The 14,856-nt window shown below is 38.5% G+C and overlaps 1 protein-coding gene across 1 annotated transcript; it reads right to left on the bottom strand.

The window, feature by feature from the left end:
* Nucleotides 1-13,514: 13,514 nt before the first annotated feature.
* Nucleotides 13,515-14,013, bottom strand: LOC105483519 (calmodulin-1-like). Its single transcript, XM_024793339.2, has one exon. The coding sequence runs from the start codon at nucleotides 13,989-13,991 to the stop codon at nucleotides 13,542-13,544; it is 450 nt and encodes a 149-aa protein (XP_024649107.1). The 5' UTR covers nucleotides 13,992-14,013; the 3' UTR covers nucleotides 13,515-13,541.
* Nucleotides 14,014-14,856: the final 843 nt, after the last annotated feature.

Raw genomic sequence — 14,856 nt, forward strand, 5'->3', positions numbered from 1 at the left:
ATTTATTCTAGCCAGAAAACACTTCAAATGGCAAGATGACTCTTTCAATATTTACTAATCTGCTATTAGCTTAAGCCAGTACACCCCTAATGACTTTCAAACATACAAAGAAAAGTTAATAAATCTGAATGATAGCTATCATACTCTTAAGTCACTAGGTTACTGGCAAATAATGGTATAGAGCATATAATGATTGAGGAAATAACTACTATAAAATACATAACAAAATATTACCATGGAAATGAACCCATTTATACTGGCCTGAGAGTCTACTCACAGCCAGCTTCTCAGCAAGTGAAAGGGAAGCTCAATTCTGTCCCGCTCCACTCTCCAGCCTGAGAGCATGAATGGCCTTTAAGGGGAATACGTTCCTTCATGGGTGAAGGCACTTTGGCTTCTTCCTGTTTTCTCTAGTGGTAAAACTCTGGAGAATTGGCAAAGGAGATTATGCTTAAAGATTTTTCTCTTTTTCTTTTTTTTTTTTTTTTTTTTTGAGACGGAGTTTCACTCTTGTTGCCCAGGCTGGAGTGCAATGGCGCGATCTTGGCTCACTGCAACCTCTGCCTCCCGGGTTCAAACGATTCTCCTCCCTCATCTTCCCGAGTAGCTGGGATTACAGGCATGCACCCCTACGCCCAGCTAATTTTGTTATTTTTAGTAGAGAAGGAGTTTCTCCATGTTGGTCAGGCTGGTCTCCAACTCCTGACCTCAGGTGATCCGCCCACGAAGTGCTGGGATTATAGGCATGAGCCACTGGGCCTGGCCAAAGATTTTTAAATCTTCTAAAGAACCAGATTTTGCTCATTTTAGACTCATTTTCTTTGCCTACCGACATACAGCTCTGAAATAATTCAATTGAGCCATCCAGTAAGGGGTTGCTTCCTGTTTTCTGGACACTAATGCAGGCAGTAGAGACATTGGTGAGAAGGGTTTTGGTGTCAGTTAATCCAGAGTTCAACTCTCTGCTCATTTATTTCATTATCCTTAAGTCATTTAACCAGGTATTTCTGGAGAACCCAGTGGCAGGCTTCAGGTCCCAGTGTTATCGTGATGAACAAGTAGACACCGTCCCTGCCCTCATAGAGCATACATTTTAGCTGCAGGGGAAAATTTTAAAAATACTATAATAAAAATCAAAACAAGGCCACAAGGCTCAGATTTTCTGTGTGATCTTTGGCAAGTGTCTTAGCCCCTCAGTTTTCTTCCTCTTCCTCCTCCTCCTCTTCCTCCTCCTCCTTCTCCTCCTCCTCCTCTTCTTTTTTTATTTTCTGAGACAGAGTTTTGCTCCTGTGGCCCAGGCTGGAGTGCAATGACACAATCTCAGCTCACTGCAACCTCTGCCTCCTGAGTTCAAGTGATTCTCCCACCTCAGCCTCCCTAGTAGCCAGGATTACAGGCACCCACCACCATGCCCAGCAAATTTTTGTATTTTTAGTAGAGACAGGGTTTCACCATGTTAGCCAGGCTGGTCTCGAACTCCTGACCTCAGATAATCCACCTATCTCAGCCTCCCCAAATGCAGGGATTACAGGCGTGAGCCGCGGTGTCCAGCCTAAGCTCCTCAGTTTTCAAACAGGGTTCTTGGGCATTCAGTTCAATAATAATTGTAAATAACTAAGTATGTGGTCTGGTATGTAGGAACCATACAATGATCATTATCTGATATTGTTTTAAATTTTACGATTACAGGATTTTGAATTGTTTTGTTCACTCACTGCTACATCCCAAGTGCGTAGAGCTATGCCTGACACATGGCAGGCATCCAATAAATATGTGTTGGCTGACTGACTTTAAAGATGAAGAGAACCATGATGGCACAAAAAGACAACAATGGAGATGAAATTAAACCACAAGGAAAATCCATACACTCCTTGATGGAGCCTTTGTAAATTTAACATAACAAAGTGTTTCTTCTTCTTCTTCTTCTTCTTCTTCTTCTTCTTCTTCTTCTTCTTCTTCTTCTCCTTCTCCTTCTCCTTCTCCTTCTCCTTCTCCTTCTCCTTCTCCTTCTCCTTCTCCTTCTCCTCCTCCTCCTCCTCCTCCTCCTCCTCTTTCTCCTTCTCCCTCTTCCTCTTCCTCTTCCTCTCCTTCTCCTTCTTCTTCTTTGAGATTGTGGTCTCACTCTGTAGCCCAGGCTGGAGTGTAGTGAGTGATAGGATCATGGCTCACTGCAGCCTCAACCTTCTGGGCTCAAACAATCCTCTTGTCTCAGCCTCCCAAGTAGCTGGGACTACTGGCATGTGCCACTACACCTGGCTAATTTTTTAATTTTTGGTATAGGTGGGATCTTGCTATGTTGCGCAGGCTGGTCTGGAACTCCTAACCTCAAGCGATTCTCCTGCCTCAGACTTTCAAAGTACTGAGATTACAGGCATCAGCCACCATGCCTTGCCTCAAAGTGTTACATTTTTTGGGAAACCAAGCTAGAAAACAGAATTAGTGTTCAGAAATTTCACTAGCCCTAAGACGCAAATACTTTCTTCTCCATCTTCATCCACTAGAGGGCGTATATTACTTAACAAGTCAGCCTTTCCCAAGCACGGCTGAAGCTGCTTTAAAATGATGACTAATGAAACAACATGCAGACCTAATGACCTATCCTGTACATTTTGATTTAGGCAGATGATTAAATGGTCTCAGATAAAAAGGAAATAGTATCGAAAAGAAATGATCAAAATGTGATTCTTATAGTTCCTCAAACTTTGTAATAGAAGAATAAGCATTAAAGAAATTACATCAATTTCTTTTTCCAACATTTGTCAAAGTCATTTTGTTTATATCCTAACTCAAGATAATTCAGTTAAAATGTACTTAAGAACAAAATCATGAATAATATTAACATATTTGAGGACATTACACCAGTAACGTGCCAGCAAGAGTAGTTTTTCATTTGAAAGAAGCTTAGCAGGTGCCAAAGAATAATCAAAAATTAATTGCATCAAAATGACATTTGTTTTAAGGGGATCGTTATGTGATGATTTTACTTGGATCATATTTGTCAATCTAAACATTTGTGATGTGGCTGAATAAAAAACTCAGAAATAAAAAGTCCAAAATACCTATTTTTAGTTTGAAACTTGTTTCCAGAGATTATTTTTTTCCCCTATTTTGGTAGTGGATCTTTAATCATTTAAACCATAAGATACATCCTCTTTTTTTTTTTTTTTTTTTTTTTTTTTTGAGACGGAGTCTCACTTTGTCGCCCAGGCTGGAGCGCAGTGGCCGGATCTCAGCTCACTGCAACCTCTGCCTCCTGCGTTCAAGTGATTCTCCTGCCTCAGCCTCCCGAGTAGCTGGGACTACAGGCGCCCACCACCTCGCCCAGCTAGTTTTTTTGTATTTTTTGGTAGAGACGGGGTTTCACTGTGTTAGCCAGGATGGTCTCGGTCTCCTGACCGGGGTTTCACTGTGTTAGCCAGGATGGTCTCGGTCTCCTGACCTCGTGATCCGCCCGTCTCGGCCTCCCAAAGCGCTGGGATTACAGGCTTGAGCCACGGCGCCCGGCCAAGATACCTACTCTTTAGTCAGGCAGTTGTTTTATTCACTTCTGTGGGAGGAGAAAATAGTAAAATTAAAGGTGTGAATCGACTGAGATAACATTTGTTTCTTTCAAATTTCTTTGGGGAACACTTTAGACTGAAAGGATTCTTCTCCTCTACTAAATATTTTACATCCTTAAAACTGAAATTGTGACTGGTCACCAAAACAGACACTTGAATTGAGTAAGTGTGTCAGAATCTATATTGAATATTAAATAATAATTTTGTCTCAGGCAAATGCTCATTTATATTCTGTGTAAACCGCTGTGACTTGCTATATATTTCCTGTTATTTCCCAAGAACCTGCAAACTACTTGAAATGAGGACTTTAGCCTACTTTTCTATAAGCATGGAATGATTACCATAGGGCTAGAATATAATTCATGCTCAATAATTACTTGTTGAATTATGTTTTTAATACTGTAAGCCAATATTTCCCTAAATATGTTCTGTTGAGAATTAGGCTCTCTAGACAGAAGCTCGTAAAACATTACCTCCATGGTCAAATAAATTTGAGGAACTACCTGGTGTATTCTTTTTTTTTTTTTTTTTTTTTTCATTCAACAAACATTTATTTAGCTTTGACAGTGTTGGGTGCTAGATTGGTCTTTGCACAAACAAGAGAGTATGGCAGAGAAACAAAGAAAGGCCATCTGGAAAAGTGACATCTGCTGCTAGTGTAATATTGTGAAAATAACTCATATATTATTATAATAAATTTTTTCTGGATTTATATTTCTCATTTTGAAATGTTTAAATTTTTTAATTTTTAATTTTTATGGGTATATAGTTCATATATACATGTACAGGGTACAGGAAATGTTTTGATGCAGGCATACAATGCATAATAATCACATCAGGGTAAGTGGGACATTTATTACCTCACTTATCATTTCTTTGTGTTAAGAACATTCCAGTGATACACTTTTAGTTATTTGAAAATGTACTATAAATTATTGTTGACTGAAGTAACCCTATTGTGATATCAAATATTAGATCTTATTTACTCTATCAAACTATATTTTTGTACCATCCCCACTCCCCCTGCCTCCCCTCTACCCTTCCCAGCCATCATTCTGCTCTCTATCTCCATGAGTTCAATTATTTTAATTATTAGTGACCGCAAATGAGTAAGAATATGTGAAATTTGTCTTTCTGTGACTGGCTTATTTCACTTAACATAATGTCCTCTAGTTCCATCCATGTCCTCTAGTTCTTACAAATGACAGGATCTTATTCTTTTGTATGGCTGAATCATACTCCATTGTGTATTTGTACTGCATTTTCTTTATCCATTTGTGTGTTGATGTACACATAATTTGCTTCCAAACTTCAATAAATCTAAGAGAGAAGATATTGCTTCAATATGCTGATTTCCTTTCTTTTGGGTATATGCCTAGCAGTCAGATTGCTGGATCATTTGGTAGCTCTATTTTAGTGTTTTGGGGAAGCTCCATACCATTCGCCATAGTGGCTGTATTAATAATTTACATTCCCACCAACACTGTACAGGGTTGCCTTCTCTCCACATCCTTGCCAGCATTTGTTATTGGCTGTCTTTTGGATAAAAGTATACAACTGGGTTAAGATGGTATCCTATTGTAGTTTTGATTTGCATTTGTTTGATAATCAATGATATTGAGCACCTTTTATATACCCGGTTGCCATTTGTATATCTTCTTTTGAAAAATGTCTTTTCAGATCTTTTGGCCATTTAAAAAATAGGATTATTAGATTTTTTTTTTCCTCTTGAGTTGTTTGAACTTCTTATATATTCAGGTTATTAATCCCTTGTCAGGTGAATAGTTTGCAAATATTTTCGCCCATTCTGTGTGCTGTCTCTTCACTTTGTTGATTGCTTCCTTTGCTGGGCAGAAGCTTTCTAACTTGATGTGATCCCATTTGTCAATTTTTGCTTTAGTTGCCTGTGCTTATAGGGTATTACTCAAGAAATCATTGCCCAAACCAATTTCCTAGAGAGTCCTTCCAGTGTTTTCTGTTATCAGTTTCATAGCTTGAGGTCTCAGATTTACATCTTTAATCCACTTTGATTTGATTTTGTTTTTCTTTTTTTAGGCAGAGTCTTGTTCTGTTGCCCAGACTGGAGGGCATTGGTGTGATCTGGACTCACTGCAGCCTGTGCTTCCTGGGTTCAAGTGATTCTCCTGCCTAAGCCACCCCATCACTGGGATTACAGTGGCACACAAACACACCTGGTTAATTTTTTGTATTTTTAGTTGAGATGGGGTTTCACCATGTTGGCCAGGCTAGTTTCAAACTCCTGGCCTCATGTGATCCGTCCACTTCAGCATCCTGAAGTGTCGGAATTACAGGCATAAGCCACCGTGCCTGGCCTGATTTGATTTTTGTGTGTGGAAAGAGATAGGGATCTAGTTTCATTCTTCTGAATATGGATATAGTTTTCTAGGCACCGTTTATTGACGAGACTGTTCTTTCCCTAATATATATTTTTGGCACCTTTCTCGAAAATGAGTTCTATGTAGATATATGGATTTATTTCTTGGCTCCTTTCTGTTCCATTGCTCTATGTGTGTGTTTTTATGCCAGTACCATGCTGTTTTGGTTACTATAGCTCTGTAAGTAATTTGCAGGTAAAGTGATTCCCTAGTTTTGTTATTTTTGCAAAGGATTGCTTTGGCTATTCTGGGTCTTTTGTGGTTCCGTACTAATTTTAGAGGATTTTTTTCTATTTCTGTGAAGAATGTTTTTGATATTTTGATAGGGATTGCACTGAATTTGTAGATTGTTCTGTGTAGCCTGGACGTTTTAATAATATCGTTTCTTCCAATTCATGAACATGGAATATTTTTCCATTTTTTGTATCCTCTTCAATTTCGTTCATTGATAGTTTTCATGGAGAGATTGTCCTCATCTTTGATTATATTTGTCCTCATCTTTGATAATATTTATTCCTAGGTATTTTATTTTATTTGTAGCTATTATACATGGAATCACTTTCTTGATTTCTTTTTCAGATTGTTTGCTATTGTCATATAGGAATGCTACTGATTATTGTATATTGATTTTGTATCCTCAAACTTTACTGAATTTGCCTATCAGTTCGATTAGTTTTTTGGTGGAGTCTTTAGGTTTTTCCAAATATAAGTTCATATCATCTGCAAATAAAGATAATTTCACATCTTTCTTTCCAATTTGGATACCCTTTATTTATTTCTCTTATCTGATTGGTCTAGCTAGGACTTCCAGTGCTATATTGAATAATAGTGGTGAAAGTGGGCATCCTTGTTTCAGATCTCCTCATTCAGACTGATACTAGCTGTGGGTCTGTTGTATATGACTTTTCTTGTGTTGAGGTATGTTCCTTGTGTACCCAGTTTTTGAGGGTTTTTATCATGAACTAGCTTTTCTACTTTAGGATACATTGTTAGGTTGTTTATTGGAAGTTTTTTCACTTTTTTGATGTAGGTGCCTATTGTTGAGTTTTATCAAATGCCTTTCAGCATCAATTAAGATGATCATATGATTTTTGTCCTTCATTGTGTTGATACGATTTATCACATTGAATGATGTGTGTATACTGAACCATCCTTGCATCCTTATGATAAATCCTACTTGGTTGTGATGAATAATCCTTTTAATGTGTTGTTGAATTCAGTTTGCTAGTATTTTGTTGAGGATTTTTGCATCAATATTAATCAGAGATATTGACCTATTGTTTTCTTTTTCTGATGTGTCTTTGTCTGGTTTTGATATAATGGTTAATATTGGCCATTTTTGGAGTAGTTTGAGTAGGATTGGTATTAGTTCTTCTTTAAAGGTTTGGTAACATTCAGCAGTGAAGCCATCAGGTCCTGGGGCTTTTCTTTGATGGGAGACTTTTTATTATGACTTCAATCTCATTACTTGTCATAGTTCTTATTCAGGTTTTGGATTTCTTCATGGTTTAATCTTGGTAGGTTATATGCATCTAGGAATTTACCAATTTCTTCCAGGTTTTCCAATTTATTGGCATATATTTGCTTGTAGTAGTCTCTAACAATCCTTTGAATTTCTGCAGTATCTGTTGTAATGTCCCCTTTTACATCTGGGATTTTATTTATTTGGGTTTTCTCTCTTTTTATTCTTAGTGTGGCTGAAGATTTGTTGATTTTGTTGCCAAAAAGCAACTTTTAGATTAATCTTTTGTATTGCTTTCTTCATTTTAATTTCATTTATTTCTGCTCTGATCTTTATTATTTCTTTTCTTCTACTAATTTTGGGTTTGGTTTACACTTGCTTTTCTAGTTTTTAAGATGGGTTAGGTTGTTTTTTTTTTTTTTTTTTTTTAAGTTCTTCTACTTTCTGATGTAGGCACTTATAGTTCTAAACTTTCCTCTTTTAGTGCTTTTACTGTATCCCACAAGGTTTGGTATGTTGTGCTTCCATTATCATTTGTGTCAGGAAATTTTTAAATTTCCTTCTTAATCTCTTTGTTGACCCACTGGTCATCCGGGAGCATATTGTTTCATTTCTGTGTGTTTCTATAGTTTCCAAAATTCTTCTTGTTATTGATTTCTAGTTTTATTCCATTGTGGTCAGAGCAGATACTTGACATAATTTCAATTAAAAAAAATTTTAAGACTTCTTTTGTTAGCTAACATATGATCTAACCTTGAGAATGATCCATGTGCTGAGGGGAAGAATGTGTATTCTGCAGCTGTTTAATGAAACGTCCTGTAAATATCTATTAGTTCTATTGGTTCTATAGTACAGATTAAGTCCAATGTTTCTTTGCTGATTTTCTCTCAGGAAGATATGTCCAGTGCTGCTAGTGGGGTGTTGAAATCTCCAGCTATTATTGTTGGAGTCTATCTCTCCCTATAAATCTAGTTATATATATATATAAAAATATATACCCTCGGTGTGTGGTGCATATATGTTTAGAATTGTTATATCCTCTTGCTAAACTGATCCCTTTATCATTATATAATGACCTTCCTTATCTCTCTGTTTTTTTTTTTTTTTTAGAAATCTATTTTTTCTGATATAAGTATGGGTACTCCCGTTCCTTTTTTGGTTTCCATTTGGATGGAATATTTTTTTCCATCTTTTCATTTTCAGTGTATTTATGTCTTTATAGGTGAAGTGTGCTTCTTACGTGCAATAGACTACTGAGGCTTTTTTTTTTTTTTTTTTGAGATGGAATTTTGCTCTTGTTGCCTAGACTGGAGTGCAATGGTGTGCTCTCAGCTCACTGCAACCTCTGCCTCCCGTGTTCAAGCTATTCTCCTGCCTCAGCCTCCCGAGTAGCTGGGATTATAGGCATGTGCCACCATGCCTGGCAAATTTTGTATTTTTAGTAGAGACAGGATTTCTCCATGTTGGTTAGGCTGGTCTCAAACTCCCGACCTCAGCTGATCTGCCTGACTTGGCCTCCCAAAGTGCTGGGATTATAGGCATGAGCCACCGCACCTGGTCAAGGCCTGTTTTTTAAATCCATTTAGCCAGTCTCTGTGTTTTGGTTGGAGAATTTAGTCCATTTATATTCCATGTTATTATTGATAGGTAAGGATTTAATACTGTCAGTTTCTTATTTATTTTCTGGTTGTTTTGTGGTCTTCTCTTGATTACTTCCTTCTTTTCTGTCTTCCTTTTTATGAAAGTGATTTTCTTTGGTGGATATTTTAATTTGTTGCTTTTTATTTTTCGTGTAACTGTTGTAGTTTTTTGTTTTAATTTAAATACCATGAGACTTGCAAATAACATTTTTTTTTTTTTGAGATGGAGTTTCTCTCTTGTTGCCCTAGTTGGAGTGCAGTGGTGCGATCTTAGATAACTGAAACCTCTGTCTCCCAGGTTCAAGCAATTCTCCTGCCTCAGCCTCCAGAGTAGCTGGGATTACAGGCACCCAGCATCAGACCTGGCTAATTTTTTGTATTTTTAGTAGAGACAGGGTTTCACTATGTTGGCCAGGCTGGTCTTGAACTCCTGACCTCAGGTGATCCACCCCCCTCGGCCTCCCAACCGGGATTACAGACGTGAGCCACTGCACCTGGCCTCAAATGACATCTTATAACCCATTATCTTAAGCTGATGACAACATAACTCCAATTGCAAAAACAATCAAACTAACAAGCAAAGAGAAAACTAATAAAAACTCTATACTTTATCTCCCCACTTTTTTTTTAATTTTCCATTTCTATTATACTGTATATGTCTTGAGAAGTTTCTGTACTTACTATTTTTGATAGGTTCATGTCTTAGTCTTCCTGCTCATCATATGAGTAGTTTGTACACAATAATTAGTGTTATGATATCCTGTAGTTGTCTGTGTATTTACTATTACCATTGAGTTAGGTACCTTCAATGATTTATTTCTCGTTAATATCCTTCTCTTTCATATTGAAGAGCTCTCTTTAGCATTTCTTGTAGGACAGGTCTGGTATTGGTGAAATCCCTAGCCTTCTCTTGTCTGATAAAGTCTTTATTTCTTTTTTATGTTTGAATGATACTTTTGTTGGATATAATTTTCTAGGACAAAAGTTTTTTTCCTTCAGCACTTTACACATGTCATGGTTCTCTCTCCTGGACTGTAAGGTTTTCACTGAGAAGTCTATTACCAGATGTATGGAGCTGCATTGTATGTTATTTGTCTCTTTCCTCTTACCACTTTTTGGATCCTTTTGTTATCGTTCACCATTGGGAATCTGATTATTAAATGCCTTCAGGTAGTCTTACTTAGGTTAAATCTGCTTGGTGTTCTAAAACTTTATTGTACTTGAATATTGATACTGCTCTCTAGGTTTAAAAAGTTCTCTGTTATTATCTCTTTGAGTAAACTTTCTACCCTGATCTCTCTACCTCCTCTTTAAGCCTAATAACTCTTAGTTTTGCACTTTTGAGGGCATTTTCTAGATCTTGCAGGTATGCTTCTTTCTTTTTTATTCTTTTTTCTGTCTCTTCTGCCTGCATATTTTCAAATAGCCAGTCTTCAAGCTCACTAATTCTTCCTTCTGCTTGATCCATTTTGCTGTTGAGAGACTATAATGCATTCTTCAATTTGTCATTTGATTTTTCAGCTCCAGAATTTCTACTTGATTTTTAAAAAATTATTTGAATCTCTGTTAAATTTATCTGATAGGATTTTGAATTCCTTCTCTGTGTTATCTTGAATTTCACTGAGCTTCCTCAAAACAGCTATTTTGAATTCTTTGTCTGAAAGGTCAGAGGACATATTTGTGTCACTCTGGGATTGGTCATGGTGACTTTTTTGTTTCATTTGGTAAAGTCATGCTTTCCTGGATGGTCTTGATGCTTGTGGATGTTTGTCAATGTCTGAGCATTGGAGAGTTAGGTATTTATTCGTATCTTCAGAGTCTGAGTTTCTTTATACTCATCCTTCTCAAGAAAGTCTTCCAAGTATTCAAAGAGAATTGTGCTTTGATTTAAGTCTTTCGTCACTGTCACCAATCTGCATGAGGGGTCACCCCAAATCCCGTAATACTGTGACTCTTGTAGACTCATCAAAGTACCACCTTGGTGGCCTTCAGTAAGATCAGGTAGAATTTCCTGGATTATACCAGGCAGAGTCTCTTGTTCTCTTCCCTTGATTTCCTCCAAACAAATGGAATCTCTCTTTCTATGCTCTAAAATTTGGAGAGTGGTGATTCATGCACTCCCATTGGCCAGCACCACTGGGACTGTGCTGGGTCACAACTGAAGCTAGCACAGTACTGGGTCTTGCCAGAAGCCCATGGTGACTACTGCCCAGCTATGGCTGATGTTTATTCAAGGCCCAAGAAGGGCTTTTTAGTCAGCAGATGGTGAATCCTGCCAGTCCTGTGTCTTCCTCGTATGGGCAACAGGTTCCCTTCTGACCCAGGATGGCTCTAGAAATGTCATCTGAGAGCCAGGGCCTGAAAGAGGGGATTCAAGATTCTGATTGGTGCTTAATTTTACTGTGGCTGAGCTGGTATCCAAGTTGCCAAAGTTCTCTTTACTTTCCCATCTCTTCTCCTCAAGCAGAAAGAGTCTCTCCTCGCTCTGTGAGCTGTGCTGCCTGAGGTTGGGGGATAGGTGGCACAAGCACTCCTTTAGACACCCTAGCTGGTATCTCACTGGGTCACCTGCACCCCAAGTCTACTGGCTCCAAGCCCAACACAGCACCAAGACCTCCCAGGAATTGCAGTCCTTGTGGCCTAGACTGCCTTTCAGGTTTATTTAGGACCTGGAGCACTTTAGCCTGCAGTGATGGGACTTGTTGGAACTCAGGTTCTGACCATTTGGGGTGAACTATTCCCCGCTGGCTGGGGCTGGTCTAAATCCTCCCTGTTTGGATGCTGGTTGAATTCTTCCCCATGTTGCTTTTCACTATGTGCAGCATTGACTTGAAATGCAAAACCCCACGGTCATTTCACTCTCCCTTCCCCAAGCACACAGATTTTCTCTCCATGCCACGCAGGGCTACCAGGGAAGGGAGAGGGGTGACATTGGCAATTCAAGACTGCCTTTCTTATCCTCCTCAGTGCCTTTTTCTTTGATATGATGTTAAAATCAGGTACTGGGATTGCTCACCTGATTTTTGCTTCTTTTGAAGGTACTTACTAGTGTGGATATTTGCTCAATTTTATGTTCCTGTTGGGGGGACAATTTGGAGGCTTCTCTTTGGCCATCTTGCTCCATCCTCCTCCCCTGTTACAAATTTCCAGTTTTGGCACTCATATTATGAGGCTGTGAAAAGTTCTGTGGTTAAAAATCCACTTTGATTAACCTGATATTTTCAAATTAATGTGATCATAGAATCATATTTTAATATGACACAACTTCCCTTGGGCCTACTGGGAAATCTAGTAAAAATAAATAATTAGAGGATTCCATCTTCTAATCCTGGCATTTGGTGCAACATCCAGAACTATAATTCTGACTTGACTGAAATTAAATAATTGATGAGAATACTTGGACTAAGAATTAAAACATAAAATATTGTAGCCATACCTGTTTCCTATTCTAGCTCAGAGAATGTAGCTGTAGTCAATTGTATCTCTGAAAGATTTCTAAAAAATATCACCTGCCACCCCCAAAATGGAAACATTGTAATAATCTATGTTCATTGTATGTCAAGTGTGGATAAACTGAATCCCTGGGGTGCTCCATGCCACAGGTGGACTTCTTTTATTTTTTAGGGGGGCAGGGTGGTATAAATTGTAATTTTTTGTTTTTTGAGACAGAGTCTTGCTCTGTTGCCTAGACTGGAGTGCAGTGGTGCAATCTCGGCTCACTGCAACCTCCACCTCCCAGGTTCAAGCGATTCTCCTGCCTTAGCCTCCTGAGTAGCTGGGATTACAGGCATGCACCACCATGCCCACCTAAGTTTTTTTGTATTTTTAGTAGAGATGGGATTTCACCATGTTGGTCAGGCTGGTCTTGAACGCCTGACCTTGTGATCTGCCTGCCTCAGCCTCCCAAATATACAACTTGGAAAGGATTTGAGGCAAATTGTGCCATAAGCAGATTGTCTTTAAGTGGCTAAACAAAGTTTTAAAAGCAAGTAAAGAAATGGTTCTGGTACAGTACCAGCAGTACAAAAAAAGGGTGTACAAGTACCTGGATAATACACCCACTTTGCAATAGTGCAGCTTTTAAGTACATATTGTTGACTACCCATAGTTCACACAGCGTTACAACTCCACACTTCAACAACAACATGCTGACAGTTCCTAAAGAAGACTACTTTAAAAAAAGGCATAACTCAGATGTTCCCTCATTTGACCAACTCCATGTAAGTTTAGATGTGCAGAAGGGTTTGGATATATCCAGAGTAAGCCACATGTAACGTGTTACTTGATCAATTTTCTAAAAGAAGGTTTCAGGACAATGACAGTAAGATAAGGGAAGAAAACATGGAGGAATGAAGTCCTAATTACTATACATGCATTTTTTTTTTTTTACAGTAGGGAGAAACCTTTTACAGATAAGTTACAATCAAGGAAAAGGCAAATAAACAATTCTGTACAAGAAATTTAACACATTTGTACAAGGTCTTCACTTTGCTTTCATCATTTGTACAAACTCTTTATAGTTTACTTGACCATTGCCATCAATATCTGCTTCCCTGATCATTTCATCAACTTCTTCATCTGTTAACTTCTCTCCAAGGTTTGTCATCACATGAGAAAGTTCTGCAGCACTAATATAGCCATTGCCAACCTTATCAAACACATGGAATGCTTCTCTGATTTCTTCTTCACTGTCTGTGTCTTTCATTTTTCTTGCCATCTTTGTCAGAAATTCAGGGAAGTCAATTGTGCCATTACCATCAGCATCTACTTCATTAATCACGTCCTGTAACTCTGCTTCTGTGGGATTCTGTACAAGGGACCTCACTACAGCTCCCAATTCCTTTGTTGTTATAGTTCCATCACTGTCTTTGTCAAGTAGTGAAAAAGCTTCTTTGAATTCTGCAGTCTGCTCTTCAGTCAGTTGGTCAGCCATGCTACAAGTGCTACCGGTTTCGGAGACTCAACCACACGGACACTCGGCTCGCTCATTCCACTGGGACTAATTCTCCACAGGTGGACTTCTAAAGATACATGCAAAACTCTACTTCTAGGAATATATCCTATAGATATATTCACATGTAAAAAATGATATGTGCACTTTTATTATAGTGCTTATTTGTAGTAAAGAATGAAAACAAAGGATCATCAGTAGAAAACCAATTTTTAAAGTATGATATATCCTCTGGTTGTTATTAGAGATGTTCAAATATTTTCAGCATTTCCTGGTTCCATTTTGGTTATAGGTGGCCATGTGACCTCTTTGTCCAATGTTGTAAACAAAAATGACATCTGCCACTTTTAGACTAAATTATTTCATTTCAGTGATTCTTTCTACAGTTCTCTTTCCTACTGCCAAAGTGACCAGATAGAGCCAGATACATTTGTCTGGGTTCCCTAGTAGTGTAGATATGAAATAGAACTTCTGGTCAACTCATGATAAACATGTAGCAGGAGCTAGAAATAAAACTTTGTGGGTTGGGCACAGTGGCTCACGTCTGTAATCCCCACACTTTGGGAGGCCGAGGCGGGCGGATCATGAGGTCAGGAGATAGAGACCATCCTGGCTAACACAGTGAAACCCCGTCTCTACTAAAATATAAAAAATTAGCGGGGCGTGGTGGTGGGCGCCTGTAGTCCCAGCTACTCGGGAGGCTGAGGCAGGAGAATGGCGTGAACCCGGGAGGCGGAGCTTGCAGTGAGCTGAGATCGTGCCACTTCTCTCCAGCCTGGGCGACAGAGCGAGACTCCGTCTCAAAAAAAACAAAACAAAAAAACAACTTTGTGGTTTTAAGCCACTG

Source organism: Macaca nemestrina, chromosome 8, assembly GCF_043159975.1.
Source record: "Macaca nemestrina isolate mMacNem1 chromosome 8, mMacNem.hap1, whole genome shotgun sequence".
Lineage (NCBI taxonomy): Eukaryota > Metazoa > Chordata > Mammalia > Primates > Cercopithecidae > Macaca > Macaca nemestrina.

Excerpts from the sequence above, each read along its gene's own strand:
- LOC105483519 (XM_024793339.2), bottom strand. The coding sequence starts at position 13,991 with ATGGCTGACCAACTGACTGAAGAGCAGACTGCAGAATTCAAAGAAGCT.